General features: G+C 37.6%; 1 protein-coding gene across 5 annotated transcripts in view; it reads right to left on the minus strand.

The window, feature by feature from the left end:
* LOC137649990 (dmX-like protein 2) overlaps window positions 1–24330 on the minus strand; it is a 232196-nt gene that overhangs the window by 122758 nt on the left and 85108 nt on the right. For 4 of the 5 annotated variants that reach the window (XM_068382994.1, XM_068382993.1, XM_068382996.1 and 1 more), the window contains exons 20-28: window positions 17167–17382; window positions 14538–14695; window positions 12296–12435; window positions 11812–11954; window positions 9516–9701; window positions 8037–8223; window positions 6399–6531; window positions 3472–3633; window positions 2805–2951 (exon numbers count right to left, since the gene is read on the minus strand). In XM_068382994.1, coding sequence (XP_068239095.1) covers window positions 2805–2951; window positions 3472–3633; window positions 6399–6531; window positions 8037–8223; window positions 9516–9701; window positions 11812–11954; window positions 12296–12435; window positions 14538–14695; window positions 17167–17382 — 1472 coding nt within the window. The remainder of the gene's footprint in view (window positions 1–2804; window positions 2952–3471; window positions 3634–6398; window positions 6532–8036; window positions 8224–9515; window positions 9702–11811; window positions 11955–12295; window positions 12436–14537; window positions 14696–17166; window positions 17383–24330) is intronic. The other variant, XM_068382995.1, reaches the window with a different exon arrangement.

The following is a 24330-nucleotide window of genomic DNA, read 5'->3' on the forward strand; positions in this document are numbered from 1 at the left end:
TAAAACATACATGATATCTTGAGTTCAACTATCCATAATTCAGAAAACATACATGATATCTTGAGTTCAACTATCCATAATTCAGAAAACATACATGACATCTTCAGTTCAACTATTCATAACTCAGAAAACATACATAATATCTTGAGTTCAACTATCCATAACTCAGAAAACATACATGATATCTTGAGTTCAACTATCCATAATTCAGAAAACATACATGACATCTTGAGTTCAACTATCCATAATTCAGAAAACATACATGACATCTTGAGTTCAACTATCCATAATTCAGAAAACATACATGATATCTTGAGTTCAACTATCCATAATTCAGAAAACATACATGACATCTTGAGTTCAACTATCTATAATTCATAAAACATACATGATATCTTGAGTTTAACTATCCATAATTCAGAAAACATACATGATATCTTGAGTTCAACTATCCATAACTCAGAAAACATACATGATATCTTGAGTTCAACTATCCATAATTCAGAAAACATACATGACATCTCGAGTTCAACTATCCATAATTCAGAAAACATACATGACATCTTCAGTTCAACTATTCATAATTCAGAAAACATACATGACATCTTGAGTTCAACTATCCATAATTCATAAAACATACATGATATCTTCAGTTCAACTATCCATAACTCAGAAAACATACATGATATCTTGAGTTCAACTATCCATAATTCATAAAACATACATGATATCTTGAGTTCAACTATCCATAATTCAGAAAACATGCATGACATCTTCAGTTCAACTATTCATAACTCAGAAAACATACATAATATCTTGAGTTCAACTATCCATAATTCAGAAAACATACATGACATCTTGAGTTCAACTATCCATAACTCAGAAAACATACATGATATCTTGAGTTCAACTATCCATAATTCAGAAAACATACATGACATCTTGAGTTCAACTATCCATAATTCATAAAACATACATGATATCTTGAGTTCAACTATCCATAATTCAGAAAACATACATGACATCTTCAGTTCAACTATTCATAACTCAGAAAACATACATAATATCTTGAGTTCAACTATCCATAACTCAGAAAACATACATGATATCTTGAGTTCAACTATCCATAATTCAGAAAACATACATGACATCTTGAGTTCAACTATCCATAATTCAGAAAACATACATGACATCTTCAGTTCAACTATTCATAACTCAGAAAACATACATGACATCTTGAGTTCAACTATCCATAACTCAGAAAACATACATGATATCTTGAGTTCAACTATCCATAATTCAGAAAACATACATGACATCTTGAGTTCAACTATCCATAATTCATAAAACATACACATGATATCTTGAGGTTCAACTATCCAGAATTCAAACAGACAAATCCCTCAAAAAACCATAATGTACATACTAAGAAAATTCAGATGTACAATGAACGAAATCTTGTCCCTGTGGAACAAGAAACCAAACTGTTACATCAAAATGATGTGAGTACCAACTTTTGGCTATCCACAGGCACAAAATGGGTACAGTAGTACTAATAACATTGATGGAATATACTACGGGCAAATTCTTGATATTTTCTATCTTGTTACCAAAGTTTTGCTTCAAGAAACATTGTAGGCTAATGAATAAAGGGAAGATTCACTTAAATAACACAGTTTTTACATTGACTAAGCATGAAAGCTGCTGAATATCATGATACAGTACCTGCTTTTGTTCAATAACAAAATCTCAGTTTACGTCTTTTTTCTAAAAGGTGTCATAGCATTTAATTCCATAAAGAACTAGAAATCTAATAAATCCCCCATATATTAAGTCTTATTACATCAATGTTAAAAATGTATTACCTTGGGTAGGGTATTGTTTAGTGGTCAACTATTTTTCCGCCACATTCTTAAACTTCTGAGGATCCGATGACGCACTTTGGCGTCAAACAATAATGTAACTTAAGTGCTATATAGAAAATTTTGTCAGCTTTCTAATGCAATTTTTTATTTCTTCCTACCTTTATTCCTTTCTTAGTTACGATACAAAACATCACTGTAAGTAGTATGACAAATGATGTCATTGCTCCCTGATCAACCTTGCCACTGCTGGGAATGTTTAATTTTATTTAATTATCTATTTAATAATTATTATTATTATTATTATCATTATTACTTGATAAGTTAAAACACTAGTTGGAAAAGCTGGATGCTATAAGCCCAAATGCTCCAACAGGGAGAAATAGCCCAGTGAGGAAAGTAAATAAGGAAATAAACTACTAGGGAATTTATGAACAATTAAAATACTGTACTGTATTCTGAGAACAGTAACAACATCAATATAATCTTTCATATATAAGCTAGACCATGGTACAGAGGCAAGGCACTACGCAAGACTAGAAAACAATGGTTTGATTTTGGAGTGTCCTTCTCCTAGAAGACCTTCTCTTCTCCCCATACCAAGAGGAAAGTAGCCACTGAACAACTACATTGCAGTAGTTAATCCCTTAAGCAAAGAAGAATTGTTTGGTAATCTCAGTGTTGTTAGTTGTATGAAGACAGAGGAGAATGTGGAAAGATTAAGTCAGACTTTTCAGTGTATGTGTAGGCAAAGGAAAATTGAGCCGTAACCAGAGAGAAGGCTCTGATGTAGTACTGTCTGCCTAGTCAAAGGACCCAATACCTCTCTAGCAAGAGTATCTTACAGGAATTTTATGGAAATAATATTGGACATGCAATGGGTAAAGACTGAAAAGTTTACGATTGTGAATAGAATTAAATGGGAAATATTTTAGTTCTTACCTGACGTGGACCAAAGAAGGCAATGCTTTTAACTTCATGAGTAAGAGACTTCCGTCGTCCACCACCGACGTCAACTTCATCATCGTCTAGCATCAAATCGTCATCTTCAGTAGACATTGCAGGGGCTCCAAATAGTTCAGCATAGGTCTGTAAAATCAAATAATATTCCAAATATTAGAAGAAAGTGTAATACAAACAACAAATAGAACCAAAATACCAACATTAATCACCGTAACTTGTCTTTTATTCTAATTCTTGAAGCCAACAAAATTATTAGAAGTTATCTTGCATCAAGGATAAAAATAAAGAGAGGAGTATCACAACAAAATATTTTATACAGCCTGATATCATTAGCTAAAATTGAGCAGATACTTCAAAGCAGACTTTTATTTTTGGAAGAGATATTATCACAACACTCGACAGTCCACCATGCTGATGTGAATAAATTTAAAGTTGGTGTCAAGTTATTTTTTCTCTTTTTTATACACTTGGGAGAATCTTATTCTATGATGGGAGGACAGAATTCTACAGCTTTCATTACATTTACTTGTTTATTCAGTTTATTTCTTTGATTGATTTGGTCTTACGACTAGACTAAATAATTTTCAGAGTAACTCAAAGATATTTAATGATAATAAGAAAACATTTGTCGCCTGCAAAAACTTACTTCCTCTTTATTGTCTGTCTTTTTTGTTTGATGAGTCTGTGTGTCTTTATCAGCCTCAAGTAAGAGCCACAAAGGAAGAGGAGGTATAGATGTTACTTCAATGTAATCCAGCGTTAGTTCTTCAGGCAATAAAGTTGGAGAACCTCGTCCATCTCTGCTACACTGGAAAGACACATTAATAAACTTATAAATATTGACAAATAAAAACATACAGGGCTAAAATCAAGTCTTAATTGGAGTCCAGTACTATGATTTCTCATTGTACAAGAAACTAATTCATAATAATGTTTTCACTTTAATGAAAAAACCTAAATATTGTATACATAAAGCATATACTGTACATCTTCAGTAATCCCTAGCCACATTGCAGTTCACCTACGGAACCCTCAGAAATTTGCAGATTCATAAGCATATCATATGTAAATCTATATTGAAAACTCCACTTTACATTATGAGTTTCTGTGTGTAGATGAGTTTTATACTTTTCAGATTTAACCTATCCTTTTGTTGTAGAAAATAGCCTTTTTAGGGCCCATAAATCAATAAAGTAAGTTACTACAGTAATAAATAAAAAAACAATAATTTAGTTCGGTAGCGAGAAAGCAATGTATATCACGAAGAAAATATGAATTTGCCATAGGCTCACAAAGTATTGCTCTTCTATATGAAAAAGAAAACTCAGGAAAAGTGAGTAGAGTACCCTAACTTAACCAGATGATTACTTCAAGGCACTGGTATACGAGACACAATGAATCAGAGCACGTGGAATGTATCCTGGCTGCTTATTAGCTGTTGGACTACGGGATTACTCTCAAGCAAACTATAGCATTCATTATTTCAAGCTGTCCAGTTTGCTACTAACCCTACGTACTTATCGCTCTGCCTTTTCATCTGTGGTGTAGTTTTTATTTGTTTGGCATTTTTGGCTAGCATTATGAATTGCTGTTAAACCTTATGATGCCACCTAAACATCCTACACCTTCTAGGGCTTTTGGCAGTTAACCCAAGTGTCGGAGGAAGATGCTTACTACTGCGGAGAAGTTGAAACTCCTTGATATGCTTAAGGAAGGAAGAAACTATGCAGATGTAAGTCACCCTTATGACATCAACGAATCTACTCTTCACTAAATCAAGAGAGACCAAAAGAATATAAGGACAATGGCAAATGTCACTTTTAACCAGCCAGCGATAAAGGTAGAAACTTATTGCAATAATGTCATCATAAGGATGGAGTCAGTATTAACCATTTGTATAGGTGGATTCAGAATTAGCCCTTTGTATAAGTAACTGTAGAAACAGGAACATTGCACAGTATACCAACACAACACACAACAAGTTTATGGATGGCTCTGACGATGACCCAGAATCAGGAGCATCTAAAGCATCTCTCACCAAACCAACCAAATTTAATGTCAGCAAGGGTTAGTTTGATCAATTTTAAATGATTTTTTACCTTAAGTGTGTCAGTGTATAGAGAAGCTCCCTCTGCTGACAAACTGGCCTCTGATGAGTACTGTACATGAAGGAGATGTTCCAAACCATTATCAAGAAAGGGGGCTATTCTCGTGAGAAAATTTTCAATATGGATAAGACTGGCCTCTTTTGAAAAGGTATGTCATCGTGGACTTCATTATGAAGGAGGAGGCTACAGGTCCTGGATTCAAGGCTTACAGATTTCCTTACACTTATAATGTGTGGAAATGCTATATGACTTATGATAAAACCTGTGCTTATTTATAAGTCCAAAAACCCAAGAGCCCTCGAAAACAAAAAAAATAAGGCCCTGCTGCAAGTGGATTGGATGCACAACCTAAAGGCATGGATACAAAAACACTGACTTTGGATTGGTTTCATCAGTGCTTCAACCCCAAAGTCAACCTTTATCTTGCCGAAAAAGGAATCAATTTTGAAATGCTGCTTCTAATGGACAATGCTGGTTACTGAACTATCGACCTGTATTACAAGGGCATAAAAGTAGATTTCTTACTGCCGAAAATGATATCACTGATTAAACCAATGGGTCAAAGCATTAATTGTGCATTCAAGACACTTTATACTCAAAACTCCTTGCAAAATTTGGTCGAGTCTATAGATCAGATAACTTCTCACTGAAGGAGTACTCTACTAGCACTGTGACTCCAAAATATCCAGAAGAACATAAAATAGATGAAGAAAGGAACACTCAATGATTGCTGGAAGAAACTGTTGCCATAAGTGGTTAACGATTACAAAGGATTCTTTCCTAACGAAATCCACCAATATATAAGGCAATTAGGTTGGTGAAATTGCTTGAAGGAGATGGCTTCACAGATATGAATACTGACAATGTAAATGACCTGAAGATCTGACAGAGATGATGAAGTTTGCAAATAAAGACACAGAGGAAGTGCATGAAGATCCTGGGGAAGAAGAGAAAGTTGGCCTAACAGTATATAACGGCTTTAAACTCTAGCAAGAAAAACAAAAGAACTTCAGACACTGGCTGAAGATTGGGACCTGCAGATAAACGATTTGTGTTGCAGTTCAGAAATGCAATTGATGGAGCCATGGAAGATTATAAGAACACCCTTAAGCATAAGATAAGGTAGCATCAGCAATTGCCGATCACTATGTTCCTCACCAGAAAAAAAAAGAATACACGGGCACTACTCTGTCAGGAGAAATAAATGTTACTGTACTGTACTGTACTTTCTGGACAACAAAGATATTGCAACAACTGATGCAACGCCTGCTGAAGTGATACTTTCAGAAGAACAGTAATGCTCTTCGTCACTATCTACATACTACTTCAGTACTGCACAGCTTATCATCATCATCATTAATCAAGTTTACATATCTTCACTGGTGACTCAGAGCTAAAAGATACTTCCAAGAACCATCCAAAGATTTTACTTCAATTAACAATGACAAAAACTTTAAACACTTACAGATCCACCTTGATTTCCAGACATAGACAGCGTCCTTGATCGAGACCAGGTACGGGTACGGTTATCATCACCATCAGAAACGCTGGTACGGTTTGCAGCTTCAACACTGCGTTGACCCAGTTGTGATAGACACCTGTCAAGAATAGGAATAAATTTATTTCATAATATAAAAAAATATTAACTAATAAGGAATCCTATACTATCCTAATATTTTTTTCAATTCATAGCAATAGTACTTTGAATACATTTATACCATCCTTAAACTTAACTAAATTATTAAATTGAATTTTCCCAACTGTCAAAAAAGTATCATGTTACGTTTAAGAGTAAGAAAATCAAAAAATCTTTACACATAAATGTCTTTAAAATGCACATAAAACTTACCTATAGAATAAGAACTGTATACAATGTGCAAGTAAGAAAATCAAATAATCTTTACACATGTGTCTTCAAAATGCACATAAAACTTACCTACAGAATAAGAACTGTATACATTGTGCATATTTACAAATGCTAACTAGACCCTAATGTACAAGAACACTATCCCCAGGTTAGAAAAATTAGGCCGATACTCAAAGTTGATTTCTAAAGCAATTAACTTGTATGGCATTTACATTGTATTTTTATAGTGGTTTCCAGTTTATTTTTGTCACAACTAATAACTGGTACTGGCACGTAAGAAAAAGGAATTTGTAAGATTAAAATCATGGGCTGCACACAGTTTCTAACTGCCAATAACTGCAGTTTATAGATTAATGAATAACGATGGGGATGTAAATTTATCAATTGAGTATTTGAACCCAGATAGCACAAATGACTATAGATACCAATAGTGTACTCAACACAGCTAGTAAGGGAAATCAAGATTTTACAAATCTGTTACTTTACTTAAAACTTTTAAAAACTCTGCATAAATTACATTTTCATTTACAAAACCTAAGAAAGAGAGCAGAGCATTACCCAGTAATATATAATTTCTTCAAGAAAACAGCAAATCATTGACAATAATAAAAGCATAGAAAAAATCCAGCATTAACATCTAAATCTAATCAACTGCCCAAAGAATGTAGTGAATTACTTGATAAAATTTTCAGCTTCTCCCAGACCAATAGCTATTTGTACAAATCTAGCCAAGACTGTATTCTTGGCAGACATTAGTTACCACAACTACTTGAACTCTGTAAAATGTATAAGACAAATATGGTTGAAAGTAAGAGTGAAAGATATAATATCACTCATGTAACATTGACTTGTATGTGATAACCAATGCAAATAAAAATACTGCAAGTAATAAATTATGTAAAAATATGGGCTTGACCAGACTCAAGTTAACTGCAATGAGTTTGATGTACTATACTTGAAAGATAAAATGTTTATGGAGGACCCATAATCTACTGAATGTGTAAAATAGTCCCTCAGACAAAAACTTGGTTGCTTTCTAATCCAAAAACAATATTTTCTAGTAACTATTTCTTAACTCAAGAATTGGCAAAAGTGCAATACATTCTCTCGCAGATGTTTAAAACAATTCAAGTCAAGAATACTTTGAATCATTAAAGTCAAAGTTACCATATCATCAAACAGCCCATTCTTGACCTTAGTGTGCTTATAAAAAAAAGATTGACAGAATATTTTTACCTCACTAAGTGTGCAAGAATGGCTTTGACACGACGAATTTTCCCAGAGTTCAGAAGTTCCATCAACTGCTTTGGATGATACTGCGGGAGCACTGGTGAAGCCATATGACTAGCTTCAAAGATTCCTGATACAAGATTTGAAGGGCTATCTGCCTCTTCAGACTGAGTAGCCATAACTTCACCTAAACCTATAAAAAAAGGACACCAATTACAGAAGCAAAGTGGTATTAATCTTCGGATATAAATCATTATACATAAATAGAACTAGACACAATGGAATTTATTACTACTTTAACAAAGCTGACCTGATTAGTTCACCTTTCAGATCAAGGAAATTAAGAATCTTTCACTTGACCTTCATTTTTCTTTTCTTTTAGTTAAGGCAATTAATTTCTTAGCTTCTAAATTGTCTGGTTTATTCTGCAAGTTAGCCATAATTTCTTTTGTCCCTTGTTGTAAAATCAACAATGTTATCCCATTACACGAAGGTTGTTAAGGTAGCTTTAGCCCTGACATTACCACCAAATTTCTATGAGCTATACTTTCTAGTTTATAAGATCTGTTGGTAAAATTTTTGAATGCAATTGCTGAGAGTAGTAATTTGATTTGTAGTCTGCCTAAGTACTTGTTATGTTCTTGCATAAATGCCAAATTTGAATATTGTTCTTCTGTATCTTCAGCAGCAGACTTTCATCTTTGATTGTTAGATAAAAAATTGATGTGTATCAAATTCATTATACATGATCTGAATAATAGTAACTGCCATCAACCTTCTACAAGCTCATTTTGCATGTGATACAAGGTTTTTCATAATATTGGCAATCTTTTCCATTCAGGTCTACACCCATACCGTCCACAATGCAATGTTAAATATGCAGTAACTTCTCAGTCGAGCCTTTTCTTCAGTGAGACTCAATAGCATATAATATTCTATAAGACTTATTCCAGCAGCGACCAAATTGTGAAATGATCTTCCTAATCCCGCACTTCAACTGGAGGAGCTTCAAATGTTCAAACTTGGTTCAAATGCTTTTTTGGTAAGAAGGTTGACAGTTCTTGTTCCGTAATCTAATTGTTACTTATTTTTTACCATTGTTATTCATCTTAACTAGTTCTATTTCTTATCACTTCACATTTATAATTTGTTCTTTACTTTTTCACACTGGACTGTTTTTCTTATTGGAGCCTATAAGTTTGCAGTTTTTAGCATTCCCAAAAAAGATTGGCTTGTAATAATAATAATAATAATAATAATAATAATAATAATAATAATAATAATAACAATAATAATAATAATAGCTAATTTCTCTCCACTAGCAGAAAAATATGATTTTATCGCATCTCCACTATAACCCAAGGATACAAAATTCAATGAAAAGAATTCAGAATAGACTTTCAAAAGGTTTCATACTGGTTTATCTACTTCTATGAATATATAAACTATCTAAAATGAAACCATTTCATGCTACAATTTGCTCACCCTTTTTCATCTTGTTGTCAAGAGCTGCCAAAATAGAAAATGATGCAACCCTTGACACAGAGGCACTTGTTTTTGGATTGTGGATAGATTCTTGCAAATAGGTTTTTAGGTCAGCTTCAGTCAAGTCCCGACTTCCTTCTCTCACAATTTGTCCATCCTGTACTTGGGATGACTGCTTCTGGTCCCCTAAAAATAAGTTTTTATTATGAACTAAATTATTTTCTATCTAATATGAAGCAGCCTGCATATACATGTAGCATGTACTCTAATAGAGGAAAGGCAGGAAAGGGAATAAGGAGGTATATATGGAGAATATGAAGAGAGGCAAGTGGCATGAGCTAGAGGGATGATTTAAAGGAATGGAATACAAAATGAAATTTTTGGAATATGACTAGTTAAGAAAAAATTGAAAAGATGAAGAATGTGGTAAACTACTATACTGTATAACAAAATGAAAATAAAGAAAGGAAATAAATAACAGAATAACAGTGAGAGTGATTTGATAATCTACTGAACAAAATAATTCTGGGAAGAAGTCAAGATGACAATCGACCAATCTAAACAAGATCATAAGGAAAATTCCTGTACCATTAGGAATAAAACAAGAATTATTAAAAATCCAACTGACCAACATCTGAAAACATGTTAGAAATGATGAGATCATAGAGTGAAAGAATTATATTTGATCCTATTAAGCCATAAAAGTCCACTAGAGATGAAATCCTCATAATCAAAAGACAACAGAAGTACCACTGAAAATGTTTATCAAAGTATCAAAATGAGCAATTAGGTGGGCATTGCAATAGCACAAAGAACCAAAAAAAGAAAATTGAGCATGTGATGGTAATACTGAACATCATAGCACAAAACATACAGTGAAGACAGAGGTTTTGTATGAAGATGACCTGATTTTACCAGCAGAATCCAAAGGAAGATGAAATAGAAATACTTAACAAATAAATACAGTATGTAGAATGGAGACAAAAAGACTGAAAACTAATGTAATCAAAATGAAGGTTAAGGTGACCTAAGAAGAATAAGAAGGCTATGTTGAACTAGTATTAGATTGGGTTGGATTAATGAATTTGGGCCATCTAGCCTGGGAACTGGGAGGCAAAAACCCTACAGTTACACAGAAGTATAATTCTAAAGAGTTTGAAAAGCTAGATGGAAGAAAGGAAGTAAAGTAGAAGGATATAAATCAAGTGGAGCTATGGGCCCAAGGAACATTGCAAAGATCCTTACGCAATGCCTAGAGTACACCTCTCTAGTGACCCCTGTGAGGTGCACTGATGACACTAACCACTTCCAGGGATTTAACTTAAGGAAGAAAAATGCAATTCTGTGTAGATGCCATTAGAGTGGTGTATGGTCAAATACAATATTTTAAGGCTAATAGATGACATCTCAGGATAGGATAAAGACTTCTAAAGGTAAATAGAGCCTGGGATCCTATATAACCAAAAGGGCAATCAGCAAAGAAAAATATAAGAATTTGAGGTGAAAAGACAGGCCTTGGAATAAGCAGAATATTTCTGCTACTTTCTACAATACAGTATACTGGATTGTAAAGTAGGTACTCAAAAGGCAAAAAGAAAAATCCTGGATGAAATGCAAAAAGAAATGCTGGGTTATTGATCTATACACTTATTCCTCCAGTACATCAAGAAAAATTCTACCATGCTTGTATATGACCGGTGCTTCTCCAAGCTGTGAAATCATGAGCACTCATTAAGAAAAGGAATGAGATTTTGGAGAATAGTAGTAAGAAAATACTCAGATTCATTATTGGAGTTTTTTTAACAAAAGACAATAATGCTATGATATGCAGTCCTAAGGCTGGAAAACAGACTGTGATTTCGTGTCTTGAGATGGATTAGTTATGTGATGAGAAGAGGGGAAGACGCACTTAGTCATAAAAGCAAAAGATATACAGATGCTGCAGAACAGAAACCAGTTTGAAGGCAACAAAAAATCCTGGTGAACTGACAATGTTTAAGACCTGGACAACATGCAAATTCAGACTTGAAGTGCAAAAGACAGAAGAAAGTGGACAAAACTCATTATGACAAACCAAAAATGAACACTTTACTGCTAGTATGTAGAATTTTTTATTTCCAGTTTTGTAAATAAAAGTCTTTCAAATATTAAGGAGAAAAATTTCTAGAGTATATTAGACTTCTTCGTCATCTACAAGTAATTCGGGCTATTAAGCTATTAAGCCATAAATAAAAAGAAATAATGAGCTTGACTTCACATAGTAAACATTGAGACAATATTTGGTAATAATACTTACTATGCATATGCCACTGAGAATATACGTGCATTTCATTGTCCATTCCAACAACAAGAATACCATCACGAACCCAAGACACTTGCATTGGTAATGGTGCAAGTCCGTCAGCTGTTGTCAAGGACAACTTTTCCAAACGCATCCACCTGAAACATTGAGAAATCATACATAACTGATGATTTCATTTAGGAAAGATGCGCCACTAGCCCCAGGAAGGTATAAAACTTTTCCTCTCTTCAAGGATATCGAGTCCTTTATATTCTAATACTTTCACTACCCAATCAACATTTTCCTATTATACATTACCCTCTTGACAAAGTTTAACTTCTATTCTTTGTATGACTAAACCAAAATTAAATCCATGTATTCTTCTATCTTTGCAAAAATCTGTGATATACCAATAAGTTTTTTGGCCTTACTATACATACGATGAGCATAAAATTTATTTTGTTCAGCCATCTAAAATACTTGGGATACCAGTCCTTACCTTGGTAAGTTAATATCTGAAAAATTGTGAACAGATAGGGACTTTTGAAGAGAAGGTCTGGTTCGTGTGTCCTTGTCTTTATTCCCTTCACTATAACTCATCATTGCAACTTCATCAGCAACACTTGTATAAGCTAAGATCTGAAAACAAGAGTTAATCTTATAAAAGAAATTTAATTTTTGACTAAAATTCCAAGCATAAAGCACTATATGAAATATTACCGAGTCACACTTAGTTACCATAAAATGTTAACAAAAAAGAGCCACTTTAAGGGAAATTACTGGAGTACCAACGCCACAAATTACCAATAATTCAAGCTGCAAGTACAAGGTTTCCTAAACATAATTACTTTAGTAGAAGACCCTCTCTTAAAATAGATTTTGTAGAAAATTATATTTATCACAGAGCAATTCAGTTTGAAGGGCATCTTTGCTAGAGTCCTAGTTATACTTTTCTCTCTATTACAGCATTCTGCCAGTTGTGTCCCAAAATTCATACATTGCTTCTGTGGTAGGAGATCAATAGTCATAAAAGAGAATTTTTTCCTTTCTTCACTATGAAAACTATACAAGCAAAGTATTCAATACATCACAGGAGTTCTGGAAGGATATTTCCTGAGAGTTCCAGGATGTTATCAATAGTAGCTCTTTCATGGTTCTCTTTTAGCTTTTCCATCACATTTAAAAGAAAGTACTGGTCAGTTTTGGGCAGGTGAAAATAGACATTAAGATTTTTATGTTCTACTCATATGCAGAGTCCAGCTCAACATCAAAGCTGGAATCTTCCCATTGGTTGGTGCTCTCATGATCTGCTCTCTGCGGCACGCTTCAAGTCAGGTTAGCTCCTGACACTGAACTAAGGCTCTTGTCAGCAGGGGAGCCATGAGCTATGCCTGGTTGTGGGTGCAATGCCTTTGGAATGGAATAAAATTAAATTTATTCTCAAGAGTTGATTGGTCCCAACGTTCACTGGGCCATTAACACATGAGAAATAATTTCAGTCAAATTGAGATGTGGCTGATATTATCATAGCACTTAGGCCCAGTTCACAGCTCTCCCGCTGACAAGACTCTCACTTAGTTCAGTGGGACAACAGCCTGCCTATCTCAGTGTGTGTCTCAGCCAGTCAGAGTGCAGATCCCATAAGCACCAGACAATGGGGAAATTCCAGTAAGCTGGTCCTCCGATCATAAATGGATCCAAGACTCCCTTCACCTTTCAGTCTGTCTTCACTTGCCAGAAGATGAGCAGTGCACTGTTCAAAATATCACAGAAAATCCAAGAACATAATCTAAGAACAAGCTACAACTGACAATGACCTTGAACTCTCAAGGAAAAATTTTTTAGACATTTAAATGTATTGGATACAATATTTGTAAACTCTATACAGTAATGAAAGACAATATTTCCATCAATAACTATTCATCTCACACCTGATAAGCATATATTTTGGAAAACTACAGGTGGAATTCAGTAGTAAAGAGATAAGTATAATTAGGAGTCTAGAAAAGATTTCCTAGAAGCTGAATGTTGCTGTGGAAGCTATAATTTTCAACAAAACATATATAACAACTCACTGTTTTACATCAAAATTGAGTTTTTAGATATACAAAATTTAGGAAAAAAATCCTTCCCTAGAAATAAAATCTAGTATTTCTCATGGATAAAATAAAAACAATTTTTTTATTTTTATGGCATAAGATTTGAGTTTCATTAGTATTTAATTCATTGTATTGTAAATTCATAAGTCAGGGACAAATTATAGCCTCTGTACCATGGTCTTCCATTCTCTTGGGTTAGAGTTCTTTTACTTGAGGGTACACTTGGGCACACTATTCTATCTTATTTCTCTTCCTCTTGTTTTGTTAAAGTTTTTATAGTTTATATGGGAGATATTTAATTTAATGTTACTCTTCTTGAAATATTTTATTTCTCCTTAAGTTTCCTTTCCTCACTGGGCTATTTTCCCTGTTGGAGCCCCTGGGCTTATAGCATCCTGCTTTTCCAAATAGGGTAATAGCCTAGTAAGTAATAATAATAACAATGATAATAATAAATAAAAGAAAAAATAAGCCCAAATTCAACAATAAATATACTAACACCAACATAGAGATGTTAGAGTACTTAAAACTGTTTAATGTTGGTAAACAATAATATATAGAAAGCTATACCTTAACACTTTGATATAGAGAAAGTTAAGAGAAAAACATTCGAAAGATAAAGAAAGACTTATTCTAGCATACCTTACTTCCTATGGCTACAGTTAGCAGGTGAGAACCATCTTCTTTGGACACCCAGTCAATTTGAACAGGGTGTTTCTGCTTAACACTAACGCCTCTCTTATCAAAACGGTTGTTGCGTAGTGAATGCAATGTACTAGGACTTGGCACCAACAACTGACCTATAATATGAAATTTGTTAAAAAAGTAAAATTACAGCATATCATTTGAGTCTTTAGTTTTCCACTACCTTTTAAAAAGGGAACCACACTGGCAAATAACTGATACAGTACAAACAAAATACTAGGAATTTCATCGAGGGTTGAAGAAGGGAACTAATTCCTAAGGTATCACGAATCCATTTTTTCTTTGGAATCCATATCAGTGATGAAATATAGGATCATTGAAATAACATTTATCATTTCAATAATGACTCAACATTAATTATGACCACAAGATCTGAAAGCTCAGCTTTGGTTGACCAGCTCAAAATTAGACAAATAGTGGACTTGTATGACTAGCCTACCATATCTCCATAACTACCACTAAACTACTAATAATAACACTCTGCATTGCAGCAATGTTTATACTTAACTTTGCTTTGTCCCCACAGATTATTTCCAGTATACTTTGGCTCTAAAAAACTCAAAATCTAAAGGGGAAGGACCCTCTCAATTATCTGAGTAAGGGGCAATTATAAGGGAAAGGGAGAAAAGGAAAAATGGACGTCATGGTATGGACAGGATTCACATTACGAAGATTAAAATATAAATTATACACTATAAGTGCAAGCAGGGGTAATACTGACTAAAATTTGGTCTGAAGCTAAGATACCACCTTCAAACTTGTAGCATCACTAAGTTTTTTTCACCTTTTCAACTTGCTTCTTTCTTGCCCTATACTAAGGACAACAAAATAGTTCTAGATCTGGGACATCCCTATACTCATCGTACTTATCCTATACTATAACATCATTGCAATAGAAGACTTATGCAGGTCCCTTTGTCCTCTACATGTAAGTCCTTTTACAGACTAAATGAAATCTCTACTCGCTGATGATTACGTTGACAATTTAATAGAAATTGCTCAAACATATCAAGCCTGAAAAACTGGCAAAATCCTCTACAATATACAGTAACCACCATAAAATGACATGTCAAATCCATTCGCTGACAAAGCAAAGATGACCATAATAAATATGGCAACCACACCTTGCAGCACATAGTATAAAGTAACTAAAATGTAGAGGGTACAAATCCTCTAATTTTCAAAATTGGTGAACAAAAGCTTGAAGTACAATGATTATTGCATAAGACTAATTGGAATAAAAAATGTTTTAAAATTACACATTTCAAAAGCTAAATATTGGGTTGTTTCAAAGACTTTATCTATGGTAGAAGTAAAAGAAATAGTACTATAGTTGGAGAGATTAGTGTAGTTACATTTCTTTGAAAAAAATCTGACAAGTGTGTGGCTATAAGTTGGAGGATAAACATGCACAGAATTTGGAATGAGGGTAAAAAAAGGGCCAAATGGCAAATGATGGTCCATGTTAATGAGCAAACTCACTAAAAAAAACTAAGAGGGGAAAACATAAGGCTTCACTAGTACTTCCCATGTTCAAAGATCTGGATATATTTAAAAGATTTAGAAGAGGTAAATGGTAACAAACATTTTGATGTGACTACTCATTAATATAATATTATATCACATTGCTTTGCAACATTCAAGTACAGTAGTTAGGCATCATAAACAGAAAAATACTGTTTCTTCCACTCTCTAACTTTACAAGTCATAGCCTGAAATTGTGCATATATTCCAATGATTACTCAAGTTGTCTAAGTCTTTTTTTTTCTAATTTCCAAAAAATATTCAAATCATCAGTGCTTTGTGGACTTCTGGGTATCAAATATTATCAAATCATTTTGGGAGGGTGATGGACACAGTGGATTATCCCAGGAAATTATCACTAAGCTCTGGGACTGCAGTGCAGCTAAGCACTCACTTAGCAGAAAAAAAGGGCACCATCTCATTTTGGGGTAAATTGCAATACAGTATATCATATACGGAAATAAATGTACCAGTAATTTATTCCTGCATGAAATGGAATCAATAGAATTTTCATTCATTGAAAGGTCTATTATGGACAATTTCTATTTAAGATTTTCCGCAACCTTAAGCTTTCTCTCTCCTTTCACTTCTTTTTCTATTTTCTCTTTGTTTTAGGTTTTCTGACTGAATCATCATAAATTACACCTCTTCCCCTAGATAATAAGTGCAAAGTGTTTATCAACACAAACTATAACTGTACTATTAAAATTTGAAGATAAACATTTCTCAGTTTGTCATTTATCATCACGGGTTACAGAAACATTAAAAAACTAGCTAGAGTAAACACAAATGGGGTAATAACTCAGTCAAAAACTGATGGCATTGGTGAGTGAAAAATAAGGTTACTCTATAAAAGTGATATTTCACATGCTGATCACCATTGCCAAAGTGGTAATCAGCTTTCAAGGATTTCTTTAACATTCTAAGGAAGCAAATTTATCAGCCATCACTATTACTGTACAATAATGTATGAGTTGGTGAGGGATGCTAAGCAAGAGACTACTGTACTTCTGAGATGACTCATGCCTAGATGTCAACTAACTAGAAATTGAATGAAGAGCATCAGAAGAAACATGGTCACCAGAGAATGGTTGCACAGACAAATCCTCTTGACTCAATGCGGAAGTTAATCTCGTAGTTGATCGTCCCTGAGCCACTTTGGAAAGGTAGGCTATATCAAAGTCAGCAGCACTAGCATCTCCAAGGTTTGACACAACATCTTGAAGGTCAAATTTGTCTTCTAAAACCCACTGCGAACCTGAAAGAATTAAAATCAAATTTGTAAAGTGAAAGAAAATTTTAGAACATCAGCATTGTTAAAGCATCATTAATAAGTTACATCAGAAACTTTAACATTCACATGGAACTAAACACAAATCATACTACAAAAAAAACTTATTCACTGTCATTACATTATTAAGAAAGGAATAAGGGTATAATAAAATAACATAGACTTAAATCAACAGAAAAAATTTGTGAATAACGAAAATGAAATGATAAATGAAAAGTAAATAGAAATAAGAGGAGAATATTATTGAATAAAATAAATACAAACAGAATATAATTGAGAATAAAAATGTTATTTTGATAATAAAATAAATTTTTGAATATACTTACCCGGTGATTATATAGCTGCAACTCTGTTGCCCGACAGACAACTCTACGGTAAAAACTCGCCAGCGATCGCTACACAGGTTGCGGGTGTGCCCAACAGCGCCATCTGTCGTCCAGATACCCAGTACTCAATGTAAACAAAGACTCAATTTTCTCCTCGTCCCACTGCGTCTCTATTGGGGAGGAAGGGAGGGTCATTTAATTTATAATCACCGGGTAAGTATATTCAAAAATTTATTTTATTATCAAAATAACATTTTTCAATATTTAACTTAGCCGGTAATTATATAGCTGATTCACACCCAGGGGGGTGGGTAGAGACCAGCAATATATGTTTACACTTTTATGAGCTAAGAGTTTTTATTTCATTTTAGAAGTTATCAAAATAACAAAAACAAAATAAATAGGTACCTGGTAAGGAAGTCGACTTGAACAATTACTCTGCCTTTTAAGTACGTCTTCCTTACGGAGCCTCGCGATCCTCTTAGGATGCTGATCGACCCCTAGGATCTGAAGTATCAAGGGTTGCAACCCATACAACAGGACCTCATCAAAACCCCTAATCTAGGCGCTCTCAAGAAATGACTTTGACCACCCGCCAAATCAACCAGGATGCGAAAGGCTTCTTAGCCTTCCGGACAACCCAAAAAACAACAATAAAAACATTTCAAGAGAAAGATTAAAAGGGTATGGAATTAGGGAATTGTAGTGGTTGAGCCCTCACCCACTACTGCACTCGCTGCTACGAATGGTCCCAGTGTGTAGCAGTCCTCGTAAAGAGACTGGACATCCTTTAGATAAAAAGACGCAAACACTGACTTGCTTCTCCAATAGGTTGCGTCCATTATACTTCGCAGAGATCTATTTTGCTTAAAGGCCACGGAAGTTGCGACAGCTCTAACTTCGTGTGTCCTCACCTTAAGCAAAGCTTGGTCTTCCTCACTCAGATGTGATTGAGCTTCTCGTATTAAGAGTCTGATAAAGTAGGATAAAGCATTCTTTGACATAGACAAAGATGGTTTCTTAACTGAACACCATAAAGCTTCAGATTGGCCTCGTAACGGTTTAGTTCGCTTTAAATAGAACTTAAGAGCTCTCACAGGGCATAAGACTCTTTCTAGTTCATTGCCTACCATATTCGATAAGCTGGGAATATCGAACAATTTCGGCCAAGGTCGAGAAGGCAGCTCATTTTTGGCTAGAAAACCAAGTTGTAGCGAACATGTAGCTTTTTCTGACGGAAATCCGATGTTCTTGCTGAAGGCATGAATCTCACTGACTCTTTTAGCTGTGGCTAAGCATACCAGGAAAAGTGTCTTTAAGGTGAGATCTTTCAGGGAGGCTGATTGTAGCGGCTCAAACCTGTCTGACATGAGGAATCTTAGTACCACGTCTAAATTCCAACCAGGTGTAACCAAACGACGCTCCTTCGTGGTCTCAAAAGACTTAAGGAGGTCCTGAAGATCTTTATTGTTGGAAAGATCTAAGCCTCTATGCCGGAAGACCGATGCCAACATGCTTCTGTAGCCCTTGATAGTGGGAGCTGAAAGAGATCGTCCTTTTCTCAGGTATAGGAGAAAGTCAGCTATTTGAGCTAAAGAGGTACTGGTCGAGGATACAGAGACTGACTTGCACCAGTTTCGGAAGACTTCCCACTTCGATTGGTAGACTCTAAGGGTGGATGTTCTCCTTGCTCTAGCAATCGCACTGGCTGCCTCCTTCGAAAAGCCTCTAGCTCTAGAGAGTCTTTCGATAGTCTGAAGGCAGTCAGACGAAGAGCGTGGAGGCTTTGGTGTACCTTCTTTACGTGTGGCTGACGTAGAAGGTCCACCCTTAGAGGAAGACTTCTGGGAACGTCTACTAGCCATCGAAGTACCTCGGTGAACCATTCTCTCGCGGGCCAGAGGGGAGCAACTAGCGTCAACCTTGTCCCTTCGTGAGAGGCAAACTTCTGCAGTACCTTGTTGACAATCTTGAACGGTGGGAATGCGTATAGATCTAGATGCGACCAATCTAGGAGAAAGGCATCTATATGGATTGCTGCTGGGTCCGGGACTGGTGAGCAATATATTGGGAGCCTCTTGGTCATCGAGGTTGCAAAGAGATCTATGGTTGGTTGGCCCCAAGTGGCCCAAAGTCTCTTGCATACATCCTTGTGGAGGGTCCATTCCGTTGGAATTACTTGCCCTTTCCGACTGAGACAATCTGCCATGACATTCAAGTTGCCTTGGATGAACCTCGTTACTAGTGATATGTTTTGACCTTTTGACCAGATGAGCAGGTCCCTTGCGATCTCGTACAACGTCAATGAGTGGGTCCCTCCTTGCTTGGAGATGTACGCCAAGGCAGTGGTGTTGTCCGAGTTCACTTCCACCACTTTGCCTCGAAGGAGAGACCTGAAGCTTTTCAAGGCCAGATGTACTGCCAGCAGCTCCTTGCAGTTGATATGCATGATCCTTTGACTCGAGTTCCACAGTCCCGAACATTCCCGACCGTCTAATGTCGCGCCCCAGCCTACGTCCGATGCGTCCGAGAAGAGAACGAGGTTGGGAGTCTGAACAGCCAGGGGAAGACCCTCTCTTAGGTTGATACTGTCCTTCCACCAAGTCAGGCAAGACTTCATCTTTTCGGAAATGGGGATCGAGACCGCTTCTAGTGTCTTGTCCTTTTTCCAGTGAAAAGCTAGATGGTATTGAAGAGGACGGAGGTGTAGTCTTCCTAATGAAACAAATTGTTCCAGGGATGATAACGTCCCTACCAGACTCATCCACTTCCTGACTGAGCATTGTTCCTTCTTCAGCATGTTCTGGATGCATAACTGGGCTTGGCTTATTCTGGGGGCCGACGGAAAAGCCCGAAAAGCTAGACTGTGAATCTCCATCCCTAAATACACAATAGTTTGGGATGGGATCAGTTGTGACTTTTCCATATTGACACGGAGACCCAATTCCTTGGTCAGATCTAGAGTCCACTTTAGATCCTTCAGACAGCGACGACTGGAAGAAGCTCTGAGAAGCCAGTCGTCCAAATAGAGGGAGCCTCGGATGTCCGCTAAATGAAGGAATTTGGCTACATTCCTCATCAGCCTCGTAAACACAAGAGGAGCTGTGCTTAGGCCAAAGCACAGGGCTTGAAACTGGTAGACAACCTTTTCGAAAACGAATCTCAGAAAAGGTTGGGAGTCCGGGTGGATGGGGACGTGGAAGTAGGCGTTCCTTAGGTCTAAAGAGACCATCCAGTCTTCCCTTCTGACCGCTGCTAAGACTGACTTTGTGGTCTCCATGGAGAACGTCTGCTTTGTGACAAAGACATTCAGAGCACTGACGTCTAGCACCGGCCTCCACCCTCCTGTCTTCTTTGGCACCAAGAAGAGTCGGTTGTAGAATCCCGGAGATTGAAGGTCCGAGACTTTGACCACCGCTCCCTTCTCTAGTAAAAGAGACACTTCCTGTTTCAAGGCTCTTCTCTTGTCTTCCTCTCTGTACCTGGGAGAGAGATCGATGGAAGACGTTGCTAGAGGGGGTTTCCGTACAAAAGGGATCTTGTACCCCTCTCTGAGCAACTTCACAGATTGTGCATCTGCGCCTCTTTTCTCCCAGGTCAGCCAGAAGTTCTTGAGTCTGGCTCCCACTGCTGTCTGAAGATGCGGGCAGTCAGACTCTGCCCTTAAAGGACTTGGATCCTTTCTTCTTTCCTCGTTTCCCTTCGGCACGAGCACCTCCTCTGCTGGAGGCTCTGCCACGAAAGGGCGGAATAAAACGGGACGCTGGAGTGTCCATCCTTGGTCTAGCTGACAAGGTAGGCAAAGGGGGAGCTTTGCGAGCGGAGGACGCAACAAGATCATGAGTGTCCTTCTGCACCAATGAAGCGGCTATTTCCTTAATCAGGGCTTCTGGAAAAAGGCACTTGGAAAGAGGAGCAAAGAGAAGCTCAGATCTCTGGCACTGTGTAACTCCAGCTGAAAGGAATGAGCATAGGTTTTCACGCTTTTTAAGGACTCCGGACACAAATGATGCAGCAAGCTCATTAGACCCATCACGTACGGCCTTGTCCATGCAGGACATAATGAGCAAGGAAGTCTCCTTCTCTGTCGGAGAGGTCTTTCTGCTAAGGGCTCCTAGACACCAGTCTAAGAAGTTAAAAACTTCGAAGGCCCTAAAGATACCTTTCAAAAGGTGGTCCAGGTCCGAAGATGACCAACATATCTTTGAGCGTCTCATGGCAAGGCGGCGGGGAGAGTCTACAAGACTTGAGAAGTCGCCCTGGGCAGAGGCAGGAACTCCCAAGCCGAGAACTTCTCCCGTGGCATACCAGACGCTCGATCTAGAAGAGAGTCTAGCAGGGGGAAACGCAAAGGCTGTCTTTGCTAAACTCTTCTTGGACTGCAACCATTCTCCAATCACCCGCAAAGCTCTCTTGGACGAGCGTGCGAGGACGAGTCTAGTAAAGGCAGGAGTGGTAGACGGCATGCCTAACACAAACTCAGACGGCGGAGAACGAGGAGCCACAGAAACAAACTGGTCCGGAAACAACTCTTTGAAGATGGCCAAAACTTTTCTAAAGTCCAAAGAGGGTTGAGTAGACTTAGGCTCGTCCAAATCTGATAGTGGTTCATCTATGTGTGCAGCACCATCATCATCAGAAAGTTCCTCATCCGACAACTGATGAGGAAACGGCAACGGAGTGGGTAACGGCTGGTTCGCTGAGTCCGGTCGCACGGGTGCATGCGTGACTGAGCCGGACGCAACGTCATGGAACTGTTGCCCAGTCTGTGAGCTGGCAACAACCATGGAAGCGCGGGGACGCACAGCGTCTACTCCAGACTGTCTGGACTGATGTGGGTGCGCAGTGGAAATCACACTGGGTAGCGGAGGTTGACGCACCGCGTCAAAACAAAGCAACTCTGACGGTTGTTGAACCTCCGGAACGTCAACGGCAACCTCCGAGCGTCTCTTCATGTCAACATGCGGCTGGCAGATCACACTGGAACGCATGGGAGGAGGAACTCTCTCAACTGGTGTGCGTGAGAAGGTAACCTCAGCGTCCACCGGACGCACAACCGATCGTGTGGAAGGTTGTAGGCTAGGTACTGCACTAGCTGGTGCGGCAGCAACCTTCTCCGCACGAAAGTCCTGCATCAGAGACGTCAGTTTAGACTGCATGTCTTGCAGTAGAGACCACTTAGGGTCTACGGGAGCAGGTGCGGCGACAGACGGGGTTACTGTCCGAAGCGGTACCGCTTTGCCTCTCTTAGGCGGTGAGCAGTCATCGGATGACGGCAGCGAGTCCGAACTGACCCAGTGGCTACAACCGGGCCGTTGGACTTGTGCTGAAGGGACCGACTTGCGTTTTAACGGTCGTGAGACCTTGGTCCAGGGTTTCTTGCGAGAAACACCTTCCGAAGACGAGGTATAAATGGGCTCTCTCGTCTTAGTTAGGTAGGAGCGATCTTGGGTAGATACGCCCGATACCACGGAGGGAACGTCTGTTCGCTGATTAAAGCCTCTCGAACCCATTTGTCGTACGACACTGCTTCTCCCCTGAACTTGGGAGCTTGCAAGAGGTCCCAGACTAGGAGGACGACAGGCACGAACAGACGAACCCTCAAGCGCAACACTATCCACAACACTATCACTCGGCACTTTAGCACTTCCCACTGCACTTTTGCACTTAAGCTCCTTCACATCCGCCATGAGCTGATTACGGTCACTAGCAAGGGACTCAACTCTCTCACCCAGAGCCTGGATGGCACGCATCATATCAGCCATCGAAGGTTCCTGAGTGCCAGAAGGGGGCTTAGGAGCAACCACTACAGGGGAAGGAATAGGTTGTGGGGCATGAGGAGAGGATATATCAATAGAACGAGAAGAACTTCTCCTAACTCTATCTCTCTCTAGCCTACGTGTATACTTTTGAAATTCGATAAAATTGAATTCCGAAAGCCCAACGCACTCCTCACACCGATCTTCCAATTGACAGGTTTTATCCCGACAATTGGAACAAACAGTGTGAGGGTCGATAGAAGCCTTCGGAAGACGCCTTGAACAGTCCCTAGCATTGCACTTCCTAAATTTTGGGACTTGTGAAGGGTCAGCCATTTTGAATTGGTCAAAGGGAAATTCAAAAAACTATCAAAAAGTCATCAACAAAGAATCTGTTATCAAAAAGAGTTCAAGGATTTGTGTGAAGAGAAACCCTGCACAGCGAAAGCTCAAAACTAGAATAAAGTACTTCACCAATTAGTTGTGAAAAAACTCCAGTTTAGCAACAGCGAGTAAGTACGTCTTGTCGATAGCTCGACAGAGAGAAAATTGAGTCTTTGTTTACATTGAGTACTGGGTATCTGGACGACAGATGGCGCTGTTGGGCACACCCGCAACCTGTGTAGCGATCGCTGGCGAGTTTTTACCGTAGAGTTGTCTGTCGGGCAACAGAGTTGCAGCTATATAATCACCGGCTAAGTTAAATATTGAAAACAGTATTTTAAATTAACTTGTATCTTTCCTAGCTATACAAACCCGAGTCCTTTAAGAAATGTCTTCAGCAGAGCTGGAATGACCATTAAAATCTTTAACAAGGTAATTAATAACAG

This window comes from Palaemon carinicauda, chromosome 11 (assembly GCF_036898095.1).
Source record: "Palaemon carinicauda isolate YSFRI2023 chromosome 11, ASM3689809v2, whole genome shotgun sequence".
Classification (NCBI taxonomy): domain Eukaryota; kingdom Metazoa; phylum Arthropoda; class Malacostraca; order Decapoda; family Palaemonidae; genus Palaemon; species Palaemon carinicauda.